Source organism: Camelina sativa, chromosome 16 (assembly GCF_000633955.1).
Source record: "Camelina sativa cultivar DH55 chromosome 16, Cs, whole genome shotgun sequence".
In the NCBI taxonomy this organism is placed as follows: domain Eukaryota; kingdom Viridiplantae; phylum Streptophyta; class Magnoliopsida; order Brassicales; family Brassicaceae; genus Camelina; species Camelina sativa.
In genome coordinates, this window is record NC_025700.1 from 20,890,151 (window position 1) to 20,912,713 (window position 22,563).

The following is a 22,563-nucleotide window of genomic DNA, read 5'->3' on the forward strand; positions in this document are numbered from 1 at the left end:
AAAAAAAAAAAAAAAAAAAACTAGAGATTTCAAAAGCTATAATAAATCTCTATCACTCCATAAAGTATAAGTCAAATTCGTGGATACTCGAATCATCATCACTCCTCCCTGAATTCATCAAACTCACCGGATCCAAAAAAACAGAAGAAACCCATAATAAAATCATAATAATAAAAATTGAACCTTTATATAGTAAGCTTTCTTGATCTCAGCTTCAGTAGCAGTTGGGCTAACGCCAAGCACATCGTAGTACTCCGTTTCCTTCACCATCTATAAATAAAAGAACCCTCTTTCTCTGATGAGCAAATCTCTCTTCTCTATTCTCTTTCCTCTTGTTTTTAGTCCGACGCCGGCGACGAGATTTTAAAATCAACCGCAAGAAGTTTTTTTTTTGGCTCTCTTCTTTTACTACGATGCAATATTTCAACTCAGTTTCGCTGAGTCAGATGGGTCAAACTAGAAAAAGTCTCAAACTTTTACTTTGAATGGTGCTCAGTGGGGTGACTTGTGAAATCGACTATGAAGACTTGAAGACCAAACCATTTATATATATATATATTGTAAGCTTCTCATTGGCCCTTTTTTCCTTTTTTCCGTAGATTCTATTTTTCATAAATCATTATTATTATTTTTTTTGGCAACACATCAATTAATAAACAAAAAACTTACAGATGAAGGAAAAAATTTTTTTGATATAACAGTAAAACTTCTATAAATTAATAAGGTGAGGACCATGAAATTTTATTAATTTATAGAGGTTTTAATTTATGAAGAGATTTTCTCAGTTTCATAATTTTAAAAATTTTCTATTACAACAAAAAATAATGTTGTTATCATTTACATTTTTAAAGAGTTTTCTTAATTTATAATATTTTTATCGTAATATGATAAATTTCAATTTGTTTACTAAATTATATAGATAAAAATGATAAATGTTAGAAGTTTAGAGTTTTGAAGAAATTGCTAATACTATCCTTTATGGTAATGATGAAATCTAAGAAGATATTGCGGTACTTTTAAAACCTGTTATTAAATAAACAATTATCGCATCTAGACTCTCCACAATTTTTAGATGCGATTGAGAATACAACAATGAAAAAGATTAGAGATGAGTTTCAACAATAATACAAATTCAAAAATAGACAAACAACAATAGAATCATATTTCACTAGATTTTCTTAGATATACATGTGTATATATATATATTTAGTTTATTTGATTATTAATTTATGATATTGATGAGATCATATTTTTACATAAGATTTTCACAAAAATTATTATTTTATTATTTTATCAAAATGTGTCATTTTTTACCCCGCCCCAACTTGGAACCGGAAAAATTTATTAATTTATAGCGAATATTAATTTAAAGAGTATTAATTTATAGAGGTTCTACTGTAACTCACAAACAAACAGATTAAATTCGGAAATTCAATGGATTTTAGGGATACATTTTGTTGCCAATTTTTTTTTGCTTTCTCTTTTTCATTTTCTTATTTCTTCTTTCTTCTTTCTCTCCCTTTTCAGTCACAATTGTTAAATCACATGGGTAATGTTTGTTGTACGAGTTAATTATGATTTTGTATTAGTTATTACAAAGAACTAAATTAATAAACATTTATCTTTCATTATAAATAAAGAGGATGAACGTACGACAACAGAAATGTAATTACGACCAATCCCAGAACATTATTATATAGCATAAATAAAGATTAATTATGGACAATAGAAATGAAAACTTAACAAATCCCAATAAAAGTAAGCTTAATAATTACTAGATATATGGCTAGTACTTAGAGAATATTTAATCCCAATGAATGGACCAACGCTTGTTCTTCAGACAGGCAGAGGATTATGGACATAATTATCCAAGAATGTATCAACGTAACGGTCCTCATCTTGACCTGGACCCAAAAGTTGAACCACGGATTTTCTAAATGTTTGCGTACTCGTATTGTAAAAGATCACAGTGACTGACCCCTCTGTCGTAACCTTAGTTGGTGAGAAAACAAGCTCGCCTGTTCTTGTGGTACCTCGGAAGCGATCGTAGTCACATAGTTCATTAGCTGCAGGACCTCTAGTGTTGTCTCTCCAGTTACGAATCAGTATGCGTCGTCGTTCTTCGAAAACCGGCCAAGTATCAAAGTACACATCGCCGTTTGGGTCATAAGCGAAACCATTTTTGTCGTCCACCAACACAATTTTCTTGTCGTAATTGACAAGTCTCCAATTACCTATATTAATCAGATCGACTCCGTCAGGTGATGGAATGGGTGTAAATTCTTCAGAGCTGACGTTGAAGCTCATTATATCATTCTTTGTGTGAGTATCATCATACTTGCACTGAGCTAGGTAGTACAAAGTTCCTCTGTCGTCAAATACTCCATGATGACTAACCGAAGTATGAGGAACTTTGCATTCGATTCTTCTCCAAGATTCTTCTTCACCCGGCCGTCCCACCGTCAAAACCTCATATGTTGGGTCCCATAAATTTTCGAGATTGGACTTTATACATAACAACTTGAATGCATCATTTATTTCATCGTATCCGAAATGAGTTTCTATCAACGTTTTTTCATCCGCTTGGATTCTTGCTATAGTCCGACAAGTTTTCGTAGCCCGATTGTAAATCGAATACCTATAGTGTTTATCTTCTTTTACGTCATGAAAACAGATCAAACCTCGGACGGGTGGAGAAGCAATACAAAATCCTCCAGTGAAGCTGATCTGTTTTTGAACAGACGACAACAGAGGTTCCTCCTCTTGATTTATAGAGTGAACTAACCCACGGCATTTGTTAGATGTTTCGTAGTCGTTGGTAGCGAGTAACACTTTGGGCCTTGTTTCTATCTTTCTGGCCAAACTAATTTCGAAACTTGTTCCCTCCATTTTTTTTTTCTTCTTCTTGTTTTTCTCTAGCTAAGCTTATGATATTTTGTTTGTGTTATGAGACTGATGAAGGATGATAACACACCAAATTTATAGAAAATGATCAGAGCTGATGACTTGTTGAGTCTCAAAACACGTTAAACAATTGCGTATAACGTTAGCCAATCAATTAGTAGTATAGAGATTATTGGACGTCAACCATCAAATTGACAGATTTTATTTCCTCTTATGTTTTAGTTCTTCAGTTATAAAATGAATACCGCGTCAAAAAATATGGATTTTTGTACAAGGTGAAAACTTGTTTACCTCTTTGTATAGAGAGTTGTTTACAAGAAAATGCATTCACACGTCAAAACTCACTCATTTTTATGAGTAATTTAGCAGAGAGATTTGGTGCCAAGGTTTTCTTTCGTAGCACACATGATATATCTACTCATCTACCACAAAATCAATTTATACATAGAAACAAGTTTTTATATATCTTTTTAAAAGTTCTTAGTTTTCACTTTAATTAATTCTTTGTAAAAATTGTTGAAAAGTTAGGTTTAAAACTTAGTCCCATAGAAGATTAATTGTATGCTTTATGTGAGGATTTAGAATTTTAATAAGAATATATAAGTTTCAATATAAGTACTTGTCACCATGTTTTCTTAATATTGGTTAAATTAATTAGCGCAGGGTTCATTGAGCTACTCATTGCATGGGATCTTTACGTGGTCCGAGTACGTACCCCAACAAAAGCTATGCTAACTCTCCAAGATAACCATAAAATTTAACAGCTTAGTATAGTCATAAATTGTTGGTTTTAAAACTTATAAATCAATTTCTTATTTAGTATAATTTTGGAGTTTGGAATACAACACCGAGACCTTTCAGTATCTTTTCAAGCAGTGACATGAGACAATTTGCTTAAAGACCATGTATCATATAATTTACAAGACACCAAGTAACTTAGCCACAATACACGTTTTTTTTTCCTAAGGTATTTTTTCGAAACTAGTTTCCATCATTTTTCTTTTCTATTATATATATATATATATATATATATATATATATATATATATTCTTGTGTTCTGAGACTATAACAAAGACGTGAAATTTATGAAAACAAATCTCAGAGTTTGTTACCAACGTTGTAATTAGTAGGTGACATTTCCTTTCAAAATATGGATTTAATGTTTCGTCGAAGGTCTTCACTTTACCACTTCATAACAGAATTATGCAAGAAGAAAAATTGGGTTTTACACGTCAAAACTTACTCATGGTATGATACTATGATAACTAATTTAGCAGAAAGATTTAACTTAAACGAAAGGTTTTCTTTTCATCGTCCACATTTAATCATCTATTACAAAATCAGTTTATATATCAACGCGTTTTAACTTTTAAAATTTTTTCTTTCAGTTTTAACTTTAATTCTTTGTAAAAATTGTTGAAAGGGAGGTTTAAAGGTTGTATGCTTTGTACTATGTGAGAATTTAGAAAATTTAATAAGATTAATTATATAATTTTTGATTCTGTAATTGGTTAAGCAAATTTAAAAGTTATTTACAAATGTAGTAGCAAGGGAAGAAAAGAAACAGAGCTGTATAGGTATAATTCAGTGTTAAGATTATAATTTCAGTGTTTAAGTATTTACTCATGAGTTTTCTTAATATTGGTTAGTTAATTAGCAGGGTTACAAATTCATCCTGCAATATTTTTTTGTCGGAATGATGATTGATGATTCAAAGAAAACGCAGAAGGGGGAAACAAAACTCATCTATCCTCCACTTGCTCTGTAGATAGTTACGAGTATGTCGATAGATCTCCTCGAACCGTGACTCACATCACAAGCTCATCTTCCTCGTCAAAAGTGCCTTCCAAACGTTCTTCACGATTTGAAGCAACAATCTGTAATACCACCAGAGAAAAGCATCTCAATTACAAGGTGAATGCATCAAGTTGAAACCTGATAAGCAACCATTTGTAACTATCTTTTGTGACAAAAGTTGTTTTGTTTCTCTCAGTAAACAAAAGTTGTTGATTTTCTCCACGCAGTTTTTTCAATTTTGCAAAATGCTACCAAATTTAATGAAATAAAAAATTCAACATGTTTTGAAATATTTGAAATATTTAATGCATTGACTTTAATATTAGTTACCAAAAATCTCAAATTAATTATAAGTAAGATTTTTAAAAATAAAGAAATATTTCTACCTCATTCAAACATATAAATGTATGATTTCTTTTCATTTTTATTTGAATTTATATTTAAATGATCTTGAATTATTGTATAATACATTTTGTTAATAAAAATTGTGATTTTTTCCTCTATATGATGTAATACAAATTTTTTTAAACGGACATATATTACTCAGTTTACATATACAATATCCCACATCGCCTTAAAAAGTTCCGTAATGGTTCAGATTCATACTATAAAAGAGACCAAAATGATTCATTATACAAAAATCTTGATTTATCAGGCATTCAAACATAAAAAAAAAAATTATTTGGTTTATTCCGGTTCTTTATTTAAGATTTTTAAAAAATTAAATATTCTAAATATTTATATTTTATAAAAAGTAGAAATATTATAAATATTTATAATTTTTAGAAAATTAAACTTTATAAAATGTTAAAATAATAATAATATTTAAACGTTTATGAAGTTTCAAATTTATAAAGTTCAAATATTATAAATATTTCAACTTTTTAAAAAGTTAGAAAAACCTTTAAAATATTAATAATATATTTAAATTTTTACGAAACTTCAAATATGAGAAATACTCAACCGTTTTAAGAAGTATTATAAATATTTAAACTTTATAAAAAGCGCAATCTTATACTGTAAAATGTAAATGGTTACAATCTTAATAAATAACATATCAACTCAAGCTAATATTTACAATACAAAACAATAAATATTAAAAATTAAGATGATATAGTGCGAGTTAAAATATCTCAGGACAGAGTTATATAACAGGACGGGTTTGTCGATATTTATATATATTTAAAATATCATTAATTTGGTGTTACACGGGTAAAACATTATTTCATTATTTTGTTAACACTATCGGTATCAGAGAATAGACATATCTCATTAAATTGATTAAATAAATATTATATAAAAAAACAAATTACATTACGATATTATATGGTTTAAACTTTAAACCATAAAAATTAACAATTATTATATGATTATAATATATTTAACCAACAAATACAATTTATAATTTAAATGTTTTAGTTATAAATAATTTGTCTCGCGGTGTACCGCGGATCCTAATCTAGTTTTTATGAGTAATTTAGCAGAGAGATTTGGTGCGACGGTTTTCTTTCGTAGTACACATGATATATCTACTCATCTACCACAAAATCAATTTATACATAGAAACACGTTTTTATATATCTTTTTAAAAAAATTATTAGTTTTCACTTTAATTAATTCTTTGTAAAAATTGTTGAAAAGTAGGTTTTAAAACTTAGTCCCATCGATGATTAATTGTATGCTTTATGTGAGATTTTAGAATTTTAATAAGATTACATAAATTTCAATATTAAGTATAAGTACTTTTTTTTTTTTTTGAAACAAATAAGCATAGTACTATTCACCATGTTTTCTTATATTGGTTAAATTAATTAGCGCAGTGTTAATATTGGTTAACTTAGTTAGCGTAGTGGTGAAGGGATTTATGTGCGCTAGTGTAGACGCTTGGACATAAACTCCTTCACCACTTTTTTCAATTCTGCTCATAACTTACTCCATATCTTCCATAACCAAATTCTTATTTGCATCCATGTTATCATCAGGTCCAACCACATGCAGGCAAGTACGAGCAACTGTGTGTTCAAGGCCCTGGGCAGTAATCTTGATGGCTGATGCCTTGTGCAACCTATATTTTTTTGTGATGCAGGTAATTACCCTTCACCCTTAAATCCTTCATTGGATGAGGAGTTATAAAACATCAAAGTTTGAAAAATTGTATATATATGAATATACTTTTTTTTTTTTTTTTACAACAACATACAAGATTGGCTCAAAATATAATATGTAAATTGAATAAGTTAATAATAGATTAACTTTAAAAACACTTAATTTTTGTAAGTTATTAACTGTATGCCATCAAAAGATTATATTCTATACAGTTGTCTTTCAATTCAATAAAATATCATTTTTTTTAAGAATTAGATTCCTAACATATTTCTTTCTCAATCTTTCTTTTTGTTGAAACATGTATTCTTTAGCATTTTAAATATAACTAAATTATCTTTAAATTTTTTAAGAAGTTAGATTATTATGTTAATACTACATTAACTTACTTTTGAGCATATTTATTACTATCAATTTAAATTATATTTAGAATAAAATATATCCAGATCTCAACCTTAACAAAATATTTTTGGCTACACTGATTAGTTAATTACTACCCTTTTTCCTCGAATCAATGGCTTTAAAGTTTAAACTGTAATCAATAATCATAATGACTTGTAATTCCAAGACTAATCAGAACCATCCGAGTAAGTTTAGCGGGTTTTGAAGCTCATTCTTATCAGGGCTCCAAGAGCTTAACCTGGTCATCGTTCCCTGCTTCCACAGGTTTGGTCTTTGTGTCCTGTGGCTTGATGGGAGTGCAAGCAATGTTCTTTATTACACTAGAGTATAGATCAAACTCTGCCTTGAGTTTATTACAGCTTGCTTGTATCCATTTCTCCGCCACACTTGTTGCTACACTGTCTTGGCTATCTCTCTCATGCTCTTCAATGGCTGGCCTTATCTCATCGTACAATGACGAGAGCCGTACTGCTGCGTCCTTCTTCACCTCCTGGGGGAGTGCAAGCAACAATTTGCCAAACACATCATCAATACCTTGTCTTGAATTTTAGTTTGTAGCTATATTAGCTTGAAAAAGTCTTTTATACCTCGTATTTGAGAATTTCATCTTGAGCTTCTTTGGTTGCTAGTAGCTGAACCACATTGGCTATGTCAACGTGCTTCTGAGCGACATTCTTTGTCTTTCCACCTGACAACGACGGCCTGCCTCTTTTCTTTGGAAGAGACTCCGACTTAATCTTGAAAATGTTGCCACGGACCCGTGATACGATTGCAGTATTATTCTGCGATGAATCTTGTTGTGAATCTTGTGAGAGCAGCTTCACATCTTCAGCTGTTTCGGTTTTAACAGTCTCCGTGAAAACAACATCTTCCTCCATAGGAGTTGAATCCGATTGATGAACAATCAGAGCAGTAGACTCCAATTGGTTCTCTGTCGAGATATCTTTCTCTTTCTCTTCATTTGTGTTGGACTCTTCATTCTTAGAGGGCTCAGATGTAAGCTCGTCCTCTGCAGAATCATAGACTGGAATTTTATCAACTGAATACCTGGAGACAAAAGAATAGAGATGGGCTTAAGTATCAAAATCCTTTCTCACACGATCTATGACCATCTCTATACATCAAAAAATAAGTGAAAAGGAAATTACCGATCGTCACCATCCTCCCATACATATGTATCCTCCTGCAATGGGTAGAAAGGTATAAAATTTGGTATAGACCAGTATGATAAAATATCATTTTCTCCATATTTTTGACAAATGATACAATTAAGTCTTGCCTGAAAGCCACGGGACTTGGCTCCAAGAAATCCAGAACATGCGACTGCACCACAGAGACAACGGACTTTCGCACCACCGTACCATTCAAAATTATAGTCGTAAGCCAATTCAGTCCGGGGAGAGATGCTCTCTTTTGCAAAGATTCCAACCCTAACTTCTCCCAGTACATTCCACTTCCTCGTCTCACAATTTGGTCTACTGCGGGAATATAGAGAAAGAAAGAATAAGGAACGTTTTTACAGATATGAATTACTTTGAAGCATGTAAAAAAGTCCAGTTGTTTTACCATGAATGATTTATAAACCTAGCAAGGCTTCCTTTCTTAGTGGCATCAATAGCCTCAGATGCATTAAGAGATATAATGTATGCATCCTTGACACCTGCCCATGTAGCACAATTTTTACATCACCTATAGCATTACAACACTCATCATCATCTCTGTAATGTAGTTACTACTCACCATGAGTTTCATAAGTTTGAGCCCTACGCTTTGCTTCTTTCCATGATGTAACTTCGCCACAGTACTCAATAATAAACTGTCCCGCCTGAATCGTAGCATCAAATACACCAGTCGTTTGATCAAACCCAACTAAATATTTACATCAACCATCTAATTTGCTCGTTTGATCAATAAAGTTAGATGAAAATTTCATAAACCATAGTAAAAGCGTATCAGAAATATTAAAGACACAATAAGAAGCTTGAGTCCTCACCTTTATGTCTTCAAGAGCCACTAGTCCCCACCCACGACCTTCGGACTTAATCAACTTTGTTTTGGCGTATTCACATTTTTGGAACTTCTGTGACCAGCAAAGCATGTAAAAGTACTAAGTAAAACATACATCTAACTGAATAAGTTGTATTTAAGCCCACACTAGTTCAAACAGGAACAGCTAAGAACACCACCAAGCCAGAATGACACTAGAAATTTACAGTAAGATCAACAACCCTTGTGCTTTAAACATGAAAACATAGAAGAAGAAGAAGCAAAACGCTTTAAACCAATTAACCTGATTCTTGCAATAGACACCACAAGGGCAGTATCCAGGAGTACATTCAGTGTTAGTAATCACATTCAGGCATCTCTCACCACAAGCACTGTCAGGGTCTCCAAAATCAAACTTGCATTCACAGATTGAAATATCTTCTTCCTTCTGTTTCTTGTGCCTACATACAGAGGCATTGAAACAACTCATATTGACAAGATAGATAACCAAAAAAGAAGCCAGAAGCATCAAAAGAAAGGTTCTTACTTTCGATATGAGAAGTCATTCTGATAAATGTGTTCATATTGTGGCAGCTCATCTCCTTCTTGATCCTTTTTTTTTACACAAACGCATACGAAACATATAAATATGTAATAATAAAAATAAATAAAAAAGGCTACAAAAACCAAATCGAAATCTCAGTCATAGAACTTACAGGATCACAAGAAAATTGCATTTTTTTTTTGTTTTGTCAAAGATTCTCCCAATTTATCTACAGAAAGGGAGACAATTTAGGTTTTAATCAATCTCTGGTGATTAAAAAGATCGACACGAACATTGGAAAGAAAAAAAGGAAGAAACTTTGCGCCTATAAACAAAACGAAAACGAAACCAAAGTAAACTATTTTATATTGGTGTATGAGCAAAACTGAAGAAGCTTACCTGAGAGAGAGAGAGAGAGAGAGAGAGAGAGAGAACGCGAGTCGACGACGATGAGCGAAGAAGAAGACCAATAGACGGCGTTAAAGTTTTTGTTTCACGGCGTTAAAATAAAAAAAAAATGTTTAACAGGAAAAAAAAACTTTATATTCTTCAGTTGTAATTTTTAATACTTTACCCAATCAAAACCGAGAAGAAAACCTTTTTTTTTTTTTTTTTTTGCTAAGCATGTAAATATCATTAATAATGAAAGAGTTTAGGTTTTGCACAGAGAACCTAAGTTAAAGTAGCTAACGCAAAAAAAAATAAAGCAAGGCTACAATAATAATGGAATAAAGAAAAGGGTGTGTTAGCGGAACCAAAAAAGCATAAGGTTATTCCAATGCTTACGAAGTCTTCTAGCGGTGATGATGTTGCGAATTTCCCGATCGACCAACTTGAAGACTAAAGATGAAGATAACCTCTAGAAGGTAGCCTCTGGGAGTTGTGTAGAAGAAAAACTTATACATATCCATAGCACTTTTAATTTTCCTAAAATTATAATATAGTAATAAAAATTATTGTTATATTCATTTTAAACAATTATTTTGTTTGAGAGAATATTTACTTTTAATATTGTAATTGTTTGGTAAATCTATCTATATATTTTTGAATACTAATTAATTTACAATATTATAATATTTAAATTTGTCTGATGTATATTACAGTTTTATATTGTTTGTTGGTTGTATTTGCATTATTATTTTGTGAAATATTTTGAAGTAGTCCCTTATATATTAATAGAAAAATATTCTTAAGAAAGTGTTGATATGTCGGTGTTGGAGAGCTCAAGACACCAATGAATTTATTGCCTTCATTTTATGTATATTTTCATATAATTGTCATTGAATGATTTGAGAATATTCATTTTCAATTAATCAAAAAAATCAAACATTTAACCAAACATTTCAATTTTAAAATATATTTTAATCATTCTTATAACATATTTAATTATTAAAGTATATAATTATTAGATTTAATATTTTTTAAAACCCTAAATTATTCACCTATTATAAAAAATACAATAAATTATTTTCTTGAATAGTATTATATTTTCTATACAAGATGCTTAAAATATTATAGAGCAAAAAAAGATATATGTATAAATTAATGCTACAATGATTTCAATATCATATATGTTAGTTTTTTCTTAATCATTATAAGTTTTGAGGAAATTCTTTAACAAATGTTACAATCTATTTAATATTAGATATACTTAAACATATGTTGTGACTAAATTAGTTTATGGCATACATATATCACATTCTATTTAATATTAGGTATCACACATGTCATGATCTGATTTATATCAAAACTGGGCATTTGAGCGCATGTTAAGGTCAAATTTGATTATAAAATACCACTTTTATATGTTGCTATGAGTACTTCCAACATTTGGATTATAATAAGATCATCATAACCCACACAAAATACATAAAAAGAATTGTAAGTGAGAACAAGAACAAGTAACGGAAAATGGATTTGCTGGTTGGGCTGGTGCTGTGCCTCTTTTTTATGTGCTTGGTGGCTGTTTGTCTTATCATATGGTGCCTCTATAAACAGTGTACGTAAATCTTATAACAAAGTCGTAATACCTAATTGATGATGTGTTAAGTGTAGATAAACTTATATTCTTCTTTAATAATTAGGTTTGCCGAAGAATAAGCCGGCCATCCCCATTGCTGCGGCTAACCCTAACCCCACAGCTGCAGCTAACCCTAACCCCACAACTGCCGCTAACTCCAACCCTATTGCTGCGGTTAACCCCAACCCTATGGCTGCGGCTAATCTCAATCCCATGGCTTTGGCTAACCGCAACTCCATGGCTATGGTTAGCCGCAACCCCATGACTGTGGCTAACCCCAATCCATAACTGCGGTGAGGAAAGATGAGACTTTTTGACGATATTTGTAAGGTTCAAATTTGTTTTTGATTTAAAATTTCTCTCTTTAGTTTAGTTATAATATATTGGAACTATTGATATTATATATTTGTGAGATACCATTAGAGTATCTAGACTAATGTGGATGCTCTGACGGTAATTTGTATTTCTTTGAATAAGCATATTTATAAAGTATAAGCAATAAGCATATGTATTGACGAAAAGTCTATGTGTGATTTATTGTTACACTGGTTTAAAATGTGTTTGGATAATGAATAAATCTCACCAATTCTTTATTGATATAGTTTTTTTCTTCTTTTTACGGCGATTTCATTACTCAAATTCATCAAATATTATAACTTTGGTTTTATTGTATAAAAGAGTAACCGATCGAAAACAACCAGTAAAAAGTAAAAACCAAACGGTTTAATTATAGTTGAACAAAAATCAATTGGTAAAAGCTAAAAGCCTTTCGTTACCAAGCTACAACAGACCGTAATCATGAAGAAATGGCTGACGAGCCATAAGTATTTCTTCAATAAGAGCTTTTACAAATTACTGGGTATTACCCCCGTGAATTGTATACTGTTTTGTTTTTTAATTATGTTTCTTAATTATTTAAGATTTAAATTTTTTTCTTTCAAAAAGAAAAAAAAAATAGACTAAAAAGTTAAAAAGGTGAAGTAATATATATTGGGAAACTACATATTTCTAACAAAATATATGATTTGAATAAAATGTTACATGTGAGTACCATAATTTATATAAATGAATGTTCTGAACTCTCATAGAATATTCTTTTGTTGTCATCTTTTTAACTTTAGAAATTAAATACATACATAAAAAAATTTAAATATATATGTTTATGCATTTTATGAAACTTCCTCCATCTAAATGCACTCTAATTAAGAATGTACTTGAAAATTGACTTATAATTCTAATATTGGTTTGACCAAGAATGGCAAAATGTATAAATATTCCTGATATATTATAGGGCAGAATGAGAAGAATAACTTAGCCAATGAAATTGTATCATAATTACAAAACATTCATTTGAAATTTGAAAGTAAAAATGTTAGAATATCATTTGTTATTAAATACAAAGAGCTTATTTTTCTCATGTTCTCTCTTTTTTTTTTCTTCTTTTTTTTCCAAAAGTCAAAAGTACATCTTCTATGCATTACTTAGTACTTAATACATATCACTCTTTATTGTATTTATGTTTTTGTATTCTGATAAATTGATAATCAATATTTAGATCTAAACACAACTACATAAAATGTTTTATGATGACAGGTTTTGTGTAGACCCTGTCATCACAATTTGTTGGGTTTACAATTTAGTTTTTTTTTTTTTTTTTTGGAAAATATATACTAAGTTGAGAAGATATACTTGATGAATACGGGGGAAAATGAATTCGAGTATGTCTTCCAATTCAATCTTGGCTCTTAGCCCCCAAGGTACGAACATGTTGCGTTCTTATTCTTTCACGAAGCTCCGCATGTGACACGTGTAATAAAAAACTCATATCCTCATCTGTCTGAAAGTACTGTGAATCAATAATAGTAACAAATGACCAAACGTGCTCAACCTTTAGTAGTGTATACCTTGATTTAAAAATTGATTACTTAGGAGAAAAAGTTATCAATTTAACGAGTAAAGAATGAAGAACCTGCATTCGTGAACAACTGCAGATATGTTAGTCAAAACCAACATTCTGTCTTTTTTTTTATTGTGTTACGAAATGAACGTGTGGATCTCCATGAATGGTATAAAAAATCTAAAAGGTGAATGGCTGGGGAGGGTGTTGTACTTCTTTTTTTTTTTTTTTTGACAGGTTTAGATTTTAGTGGCTCTGTGGAGTTTTTTGAAATGTATGTATGGTCCGTCAAGGAGAGTGATTATATAGGTTTGATTTTTTAGATTGTTAATGACTTGCAGGTGTGGGCATAAGCTTGAACACCTCAAGCTATGCTAATCCTACCGAGTTATGAAATTAGGATTAGTTCTATTTAGGAGTTATCTAAATATGTTAGTTTACCGGTTTAGAATAGGAAAATTGTTAATTCTAGGATTGCGCAATTGTTATAAATACCAAGATAGTGTTTCATGAAGAGCTGCGCGTCTTAGGGTATTTTAGAGATCTTTTGATGGTATTGTTGAAATTCTATTTCTAATTAATAAATCCTGGACTTGGTCCCGGAAATGTAGGTTATCCGAACCCCGTTAACAAAACTTGTGTCTTGTTTACTATGCTCTTACATATATGTTCTCATACTTTAAACATATTAGATCTAGCCACATATATGTGCTTTATTTGGTATCAGAGCTTGTGTTCGATAGAGATCTCTTGTTTTGGATGTAATTCTGGATTTGTGGCTAGCGTAGAATTGGAAGCAGATGAGAATGACGAGTATTATGAAAAAGCAAAATAAATCATAAACTCCCAGGGTTTGTGCTATCCATCGGAGTTGTATCAAAATGCTACTTGTTTCTATTACCGCCGGAAACGATTGAGAAGAAAAGAGTTTTTTTTAACCTTGGGCTCGAAAAGAAAGGTATGATGAATTCAAGGTTCAAGATCGATGAAAAAGTAACAGCCTGAATTTATAGATATTTAGAGGAGGTGGCGGTTGTTGAACGGAATCGTGTTGCGGAAGCATCAATGAAGAAAGGAGAATCGTTTTACTCGTCACGGGTCTATGTGTTCTGTTTTTTTGGCCATGTCTAATTAAAATCAGGCCTATGAAGGTCCACTCTTTTAGTACGTATATTAAGTCTTCTGTACGTTCGCGTGTAGAAGGAAGCTCGTCTAGTAGCTTGTGAAACAGAGCCAAGGAGAGAGAGAGAGACCCAAGAGGGTGTTCTAAAAGTTGTATCCCATAGAGGACAAAGAAGAAATCGAAGATCTAATTGATTGATGGAATTGATATCAGAAGTCTGAAAGTTGTGATTTGTGTTGTTGTGTTTCTGGAAGAACGTGGGATTGAACCTTGTCAGCTTGTACTAGTTTGATTCCACGCGTGTTCGTTGGGAAGAACGTAAAACATAGTGAATTTGGTCTTCTTAATTGAGTTAGTTTTGTAATGGATTGGTTAGTAAAGAGAGAACCTGACAACGAGTCTGGAAGAGTTTATTTGTATTGATTGAGAATCAATAACATGTTTACCTTTGAGATGAAGACATATATCATGGAACTCTGAGGGAGCCGGAGAAGATGTCGTATTTGGTGATTTAGTGTTCAGGAAGTTATGTCGGAGTTGACAAAGATGAAACGTTTAAGAGTGAGGAAACGTTTTGGGTCTTGATGTTCCACAATTTGAAAGGATGTTCTCTTTATGAATCTCTGGTAAGAATAAAAAAATGAGATCATCTCAGAGATTAGTCACAGCTTTACGAACCTGAGGGAAGAAGTCAGTACTCTGTGAATTGGTGGTTCTTAGGAGAAGAAATCGAATGTGCATTTGTTTAGAGAATTTATAAGAGAAGAAAAGTGAAGATGGATTAAAGAATCTTCTTCACAACCAAAAATCTGAGTTTGAGAATCTTCGTCTCTATTGAGATTAAGTCTTATAAGGGAAGACATGTGTTTCACGGTGGAGAATTTATCAGAAAAAGGGTGGAGTCGAAATTCTGGTTTTCCAATTTCAACAAGATTGAAACACAATAGATTGTTTCATCACACGAATCTGAAGCAATTAAAGGCATATGCTAATCTTTGGGATTTTTCTGTTGGTCTCCTCACATGTTCAATTATTTTGGTGAGTTTGAAGTGTTTCTGTTTGTGAGTCTGAGTTCATAGGTGGAATTGTAGTCTTATCCGCCAGAACTTCTCAGTTGATCAGAGGAAGAATGAATCTATATTTTATAAGGTTCAATTATGTGAAGTAATTTACAGAAGAAAGCAATTTTTGAAGAATTTGGAGGAGGAGACACCAAGTGTTGTTTCAATTTGGATGTGGAGAAGCAACGAAGTAGAGAGTAATTTGGGAGTCTGCATCTTGATGGTTGAAGTCTGATATTGATGAACAAGAATGTTAAGCTTTATAGAAAGTGTTATCTCTGTAAATTGGATTTGCAAGAAGATGAACTGAAAAACGCTTACATTGAAACAAAGAAACTGGTCTCTTAAATAGACCTTGATCTTACACGATCATACAACTGGAAACCGAGAAATAAGCAACTTGCCTAACTGAAACAAAACACGTTCTACGTGTAGCTAGTCTACTCCTATAGACAAGGATGACTTATTCAACAAAGAAAAACAACTAGAAATAGAGTAGTTATCCGATACTCTTGATTTTATTCTTCATTTCCTCCCCTAAACTGGAATGTCACCTTTCCAGTTTACACTTCCTTAGCACCCACTCCCATCCTGCTCCTAAGCTTCTCGAACACCTCAAGCTTCACAGCCTTCGTCATTATATCTGCTACTTGATCTTGCGTTCCACAGTAGTTGAGTTGAATGATCCCCTCATTCACCAACTCTCTTAGATAGTGAAACCTGACATGAATGTGTTTACTCCTCCCATGTAGCACCGGATTCTTTGACAACTTTATAGTAGAACTATTGTCACAAAACAGAACAGTCCCTTCCTCTTGTTCGAACCCAATTTCTGACAGAACATTCCTGAGCCAAACTGTTTGACAAGCTCCATAAGATGCTGAAACAAATTCTGCCTCAGTGGTAGACAACGTCACAATCGGTTGTTTCTTGGAGACCCAAGAAACTGCTGCTCCTCCCAACATAAAGACGTACCCAGAAGTGCTTTTATAGTTATCAACATCACCCGCGTAATCACTGTCCACATAACCAACCAACTTCTGTTCTCCTCCATACTTATATTGAATACCAAAATCTCTTGTTCCCTGAATGTATCTCAGAATTCTCTTCGCTGCAACCATATGCTGCTCATTTGGACTTTCCATGTATCTGCTAACCAAATTTACTGAGTAAATCAAATCTGGTCTTGTAGCGGTTAAGTACCTGAGACTACCAACAAGCTGCTTGAATGTCGTGGGATTCACCTCTTCTCCTGCTCTTGCCTTGCTCAACTTAAGACCTGGAGCCATGGGATTTTTAACAGCATTGCACTCCTCCATCCCATACTTTTGTAAAATTTCTTCTGCATACTTCCTCTGATTTATAAATATCCCCTTCTCATCCTGAACAACCTCTACTCCCAAGAAGTACTTCATTTTTCCCAGGTCCGTCATTGAAAACTCATTCATCATTGAGCTCTTAAACTCCTCAAACATCCTAGTCGAGTTTCCCGTATAAACGAGATCATCGACATACATACTTACAATAAGGCAGTGCTCTTCTTCCCTTTTGACAAACAGTGTGTGCTCACAGTAGCATTTTTCAAACCCCTCCTTCTGAAAATAACCTTCAATGCGACTGTACCAAGCTCTAGGAGCTTGTTTCAGACCGTATAGTGCTTTCTTCAATCTGTAAACCTTCTCTGATTCGCCACTGACCTCAAATCCTTTAGGTTGCTCTACGAAGACCTCCTCCATCAGCTCTCCGTGTAGGAAGGCACTTTTAACATCTAGTTGGTAAACAGTCCAACCATTCTCTGCAGCTGTGCTCAGTATTACCCTGATCGTATCCCATCTTGCAACTGGTGCAAAGACTTCATGAAAGTCTACTCCTTCTTTCTGATGATAGCCCTTTGCAACCAGCCTTGCTTTGAACTTATCAATCTCTCCATTCTCGTTGAGTTTGGTTTTGAACACCCATTTTACCCCGATCACCTTAGCTCCTTCTCGCAACTCAACTAGTTCCCATGTGTTGTTTTCTTCTATTGCAGCAATCTCCTTCTCCATTGCTTTTCTCCACACTTCTTCTTTTGTTGCTTCATCATAGCTTTTAGGATCCTCTACGAACAATGCTAGTATCTCTCCATCCTCTTCTGTCACCAAGAAGCCAACACCTCTAGTGTCAAAGTCTTTAAACCACACTAGTCTCCTAATCGCTCTCTTAGATCCTTCTCTGACAGGAATTTGAGCTTCTGCGATTGGTTCAGCTTCCTCTCCCACTGCATTTTCTTCTTCCCCAACTTGATTTTCTCCTCCTACATTCTCTTCTCCCACAGGTTCGATCTCAGAATCATCCCAAGCCAGCTCTTTCTGTTCTTGTTTTTCTTCCCAGTCCCAACTTTTACTCTCATCAAAGTGAACGTCTCTGCTTATCACCATTTTCTTCGTTGCAGGATTATAGAGACGGTACGCCTTTGATTCTTTGCTCACTCCAAACATTACACACTTAATGCTCTTCTCGTCAAGCTTGATACGCCTTTCATATGGTACAAGGGCATAGGCTATACTTCTGAATACTCTGAGATGACACACTGATGGCTTCTGGTTGCTCCACTTTTCTTCTGGTGTGATATCTCCTAACACCTTCGACGGACTTCAATTCAATATGTGGACAGCATATTGAACAGCTTCTGGCCAGAAACGTCTTGGAACCCCCATCTCTAGCATCATACACCGTGTCATGTTCATGACAGTTCTGTTCTTTCTCTCAGCAATCCCATTCTGTTGCGGTGTGTATGCAGCTGTGAGTTGACGCTTGATACCATACTCTCTGCAATACTCATTAAACTCCTTAGAATTGAATTCTCCTCCCCTGTCAGAGCGTAGACACACCAACAACTCTCCTAGTTCCCTTTCTACACCAGCTTTGAACTCCTTAAAGACTCTACACCAGTCTTTAGCATCTCTGACAACGGCAAGGACTACGAACATCCGATTCTTTGACATTTTTGAGTGCATTATCATTCTTTTCTCCTCTTTGTGCCACACTTCACACACTCCATCTTCAATAATGACTCTTAGTCCTTTCTCCTGCAGCTGTCCCACGCTAAGGAGATTGTTCTTCAATCCGGGTACATAATAAACATCAGAGATTACTTGAATCCTTCCATTGATCTCAAGTCGCAGCTTTCCTCTTCCGTCTACCGACATTCTCCTATCATCTCCCAGCTTCACGTTTCTTTGAAAGGTATTGTCAAGCTCAATAAACCACTCCTTTGAACCACACATGTGATTGCTACACCCAGAGTCTAGGAACCAAACCTGCTCCTTTTCGGTTTTGACCTCCTCAATATGTGCCATCAGAAGCAAATCTTCCTCCATCTCAACGTAATTTGCTTCCTTGTCCCAATCTGGACATTCAGACTTGTAGTGCCCCATTTTATGACACTTGAAACACTGCACATGTTCTTTACCACGGCCTCTTCCCGGATGACCTCCTCTGCCTCTTCCTCTGGCTGGGTATCCTCCTCTGCCTCTACCTCTGATCGGTTTCCATTGCTCTTCCATCTTCAGAACTTTCTCCTCTCCATCATGTCTGATCATGTTTTGTTCATGAACTCTCAAGGAACTCTGCAAGCCATCTACCATCATGCTCTTGATGTCATTTGATTCTTCAATTGCACACACTATGTATATGAATTTTTCAGCAAGGGTTCTGAGAATCTTCTCAACAATCTTCGAATCAGGCATGTCTTCTCCAAGATTGCGCATATCATTGGCAACCTCCATCACTCGTGAGAAATACTCTTCTATCGTCTCACTATACCTCATCTCAAGGACTTCAAAGCTTCTTCTCAACCTCTGTAGTTGTGCACTTTGCACCCTCTCATTTCCTTGGTGTTTCTTCCTCATCGACTCCCATAACTCCTTTGCTGTGTCCTTCTTTAGAATGGTTTTCAGAATCGACTTGTCAATTGAGGCAAAGAGATAATTCTTCACTTTGTGATCTGTTACGGTCTTCTCTGCTATCTTTTCTTGTAACTCGGTTCGTTGTGCTCCTGACAGAACGGTTCCCCTTTCCTGACTTGGGATGTCGGTTTCTATCAGATCCCACCATTCCTTTGATCGGAGAAAGTTCTCCATCAGCATCGCCCAATGCTCGTAGTCGCCATCAAACTTTGGTATGATCATCACGTCTTTGTCGCCCATTGTTTCTCTCAAATTAGTAACAGGCTCTGATACCACTTGTTATCTCTGTAAATTGGATTTGCAAGAAGATGAACTGAAAAACGCTTACATTGAAACAAAGAAACTGGTCTCTTAAATAGACCTTGATCTTACACGATCATACAAGTGGAAACCGAGAAATAAGCAACTTGACTAACTGAAACAAAACATGTTCTACGTGTAGCTAGTCTACTCCTATAGACAAGGATGACTTATTCAACAAAGAAAAACAACTAGAAATAGAGTAGTTATCCGATACTCTTGATTTTATTCTTCAGAAAGAGCTTCGTAAGAAGAAAACAAAGAGTGTGTTCAAAACGAAGAGAAAAAGTATTTGTGTTATTAATGTCATCAACAATGTCTTTTTGCTGCTGGGATAGAAAGAAGCATCAAATATGGAGTCTATAGAATATGGTTCTTAAAGATAACGCTGGTAACTGCAGAGAATTCAAAGAATGATGAGAAGAAGGTTTCAGGAATAGTTTTTCTTTCTCGGGTTGCTACTTTCTTCTTCGGTTACTATGTTTATAGAACTCGGATTTGAGCTAAGAAAGGTGTTCTGGAAACTTAAGAACGTTTTTTTTCCAGTGATATAAAATTCGACGTCTGACTCCATGTGGTTTGATCTGAAATCTCTCTCAAAGATGCACGTTCGCAGGATTGTGTTGTTCCAGAGCTGTCTTACAGATTTGGTCATAACTTGCAAATCGAAAACCAAATCGTGATCCATTTTTTTTTGTGGCCTTGTATGATCACAGTGGACATGTTTCACCAATTTTCATAATCTTCTGGGTTGTTTTTGCTATCCGATTATGATCTGCTTCAAGACTGCATCAACAAAGCTTCAATACAAGTCACTAGAGTTCCTTCAAGCTGAAAGAATAAGATAAGTTCTTATCAAGATGGACCCCTTTCTGTGTTTTGTGGCTCTTCGATGTGTGATTTAGTGTGATAACGTTTTAAAACTGCAGAAGATTATATTTTGTCTTGTGAAGTTATCATGTGGCTGGTTGTCTCCTGTTTAATGATCAAAATGGAATGGCTCTGTTTGCGTGTCTCTGTCAAGATTTCTGAATGCTTTTAGGCTGAGTTTAGTTTTTGTGAAAACTACACATCTCAAAGGCAACAAGGTATTGGATTCTCAGTATCTTCATCCTTGAGTGGTTATGCCTAGCCAATGTCATATGGGTTACTAAAAGGATCAACGAGTTTTAGTCGTCGAGTTGTGTCATTTTTGTGTTGAATGTGTGGTCGATTGATTGAATATTATATTTGATTGATGCACACAATCATCAAGGAGAGAAGATTAATATTTTTTTGATCTGAGAAAGATTACATAAATGTATTTCAAGTTAACATCTTCAAGAGAGGCTTTGGAAAGTAATATGATCATGCTGAAATTTTGTGGGGGAGATTTGTGCTATTAAGGACTTGAGATTCAACGGTTAGATTGAAGTTTTGACGGTTGAATTGCTATTTATTCAAGCTTCTTCAGTCTGTTTTGGGTACAATATTCTGAAGTTTTCAGATTTTACGTGCTTTGGTGAAGACATCAAAAGGAGATCAATCAAACTTGAAACAAGAAGAGATTTTGCAGAGATAAAAGAGAATGTGTGGAGAATGGGCAAGTGAAAATCGAGCATGTTCGCGGGAGCGAGCGGATATTTTGGAAAAAGTTTGCTCGGAAGAAACAATATAAAGAAATGAGTGATCTCATTGGCATGAGAGATTTGAGAGAAAAGGAGTTCAAGCTTAAAAGGGAGATCTTTTGATGGTATTGTTGAAGTTCTATTTCTAATTAATAAATCCTGAATTTGGTCTGGGAGATGTAGATTATCCGAACCCCGTTAACAAAGTTTGTGTGTTGTTTAATATGCTCTTACATATATGTTCTCGTACTTTAAACATATTAGATCTAGCCACATATATGTGCTTTAGGAGGTAGTGACCATTAAATTAGAGTTTGAAGAAGACGAAGTGGAACAGCTTTGAGGTTTCATAATTGTGGCTTTGAAAAGCTGAATCGATTGAGGTTGTTGTTTTTTTTGGAAAACTGAATCGTTGAGGTGGCAAGGTGATTGGAGGACGATGATGGGGTTTGATGGCAAAGAAGTAGGGGGTTTTATTTTTGTGGGCTTATTAATGGCTTTAAAGTTATTAGATGGTTTTGACAAAAGATGCACAGATGGGCCTTTTATTTGGAAATTGTTTAAGGATCCATTAACATTATTATATGAGAAATTAAGTTTAGTTACGTGTGTTTCCCAATAATTAAAGAAGCTGTATATCACACGGTTTTGTGTGAAAAACTAATCAACTGAAGCAAGAGTTTAGAGTAGTAGATTTTTGCTGATGTGGATAGCTTGAGGAGTCTTAATGACATTCTTTTATTAGTAAGTAAAATAATGTATGATAAAATTATATAAGAACAAATTATGTATGTGTGTATGATCATATAATATTGCTACGATGGTTTGAGATGTGTTTGGATAATGGATAGAAGTGAACTCACCAATTTAT

The 22,563-nt window shown here is 33.8% G+C and overlaps 3 protein-coding genes across 3 annotated transcripts in view; all 3 read right to left on the minus strand.

The window, feature by feature from the left end:
• LOC104751568 (chaperone protein dnaJ 10) overlaps positions 1–512 on the minus strand; it is a 3,408-nt gene extending 2,896 nt beyond the window's left edge. Inside the window, exon 1 of the mRNA XM_010473525.2 lies at positions 184–512. Coding sequence (XP_010471827.1) covers positions 184–270 — 87 coding nt within the window. The 5' untranslated portion in view covers positions 271–512. The remainder of the gene's footprint in view (positions 1–183) is intronic.
• LOC104753882 (putative F-box protein At1g76830) lies at positions 1,629–2,928 on the minus strand. Its single transcript, XM_010476068.2, has one exon. The coding sequence runs from the start codon at positions 2,887–2,889 to the stop codon at positions 1,837–1,839; it is 1,053 nt and encodes a 350-aa protein (XP_010474370.1). The 5' UTR covers positions 2,890–2,928; the 3' UTR covers positions 1,629–1,836.
• On the minus strand, positions 7,329–10,149 carry LOC104751569 (histone-lysine N-methyltransferase ASHH1-like). Its single transcript, XM_010473527.2, has 11 exons — positions 10,137–10,149; positions 9,910–9,966; positions 9,741–9,805; positions 9,498–9,654; positions 9,201–9,287; positions 8,948–9,032; positions 8,774–8,867; positions 8,487–8,685; positions 8,356–8,390; positions 7,795–8,254; positions 7,329–7,697 (listed from the first exon to the last, which is right to left on the minus strand). The coding sequence occupies exons 2-11, from the start codon at positions 9,928–9,930 to the stop codon at positions 7,425–7,427; spliced, it is 1,476 nt and encodes a 491-aa protein (XP_010471829.1). The 5' UTR covers positions 9,931–9,966; positions 10,137–10,149; the 3' UTR covers positions 7,329–7,424.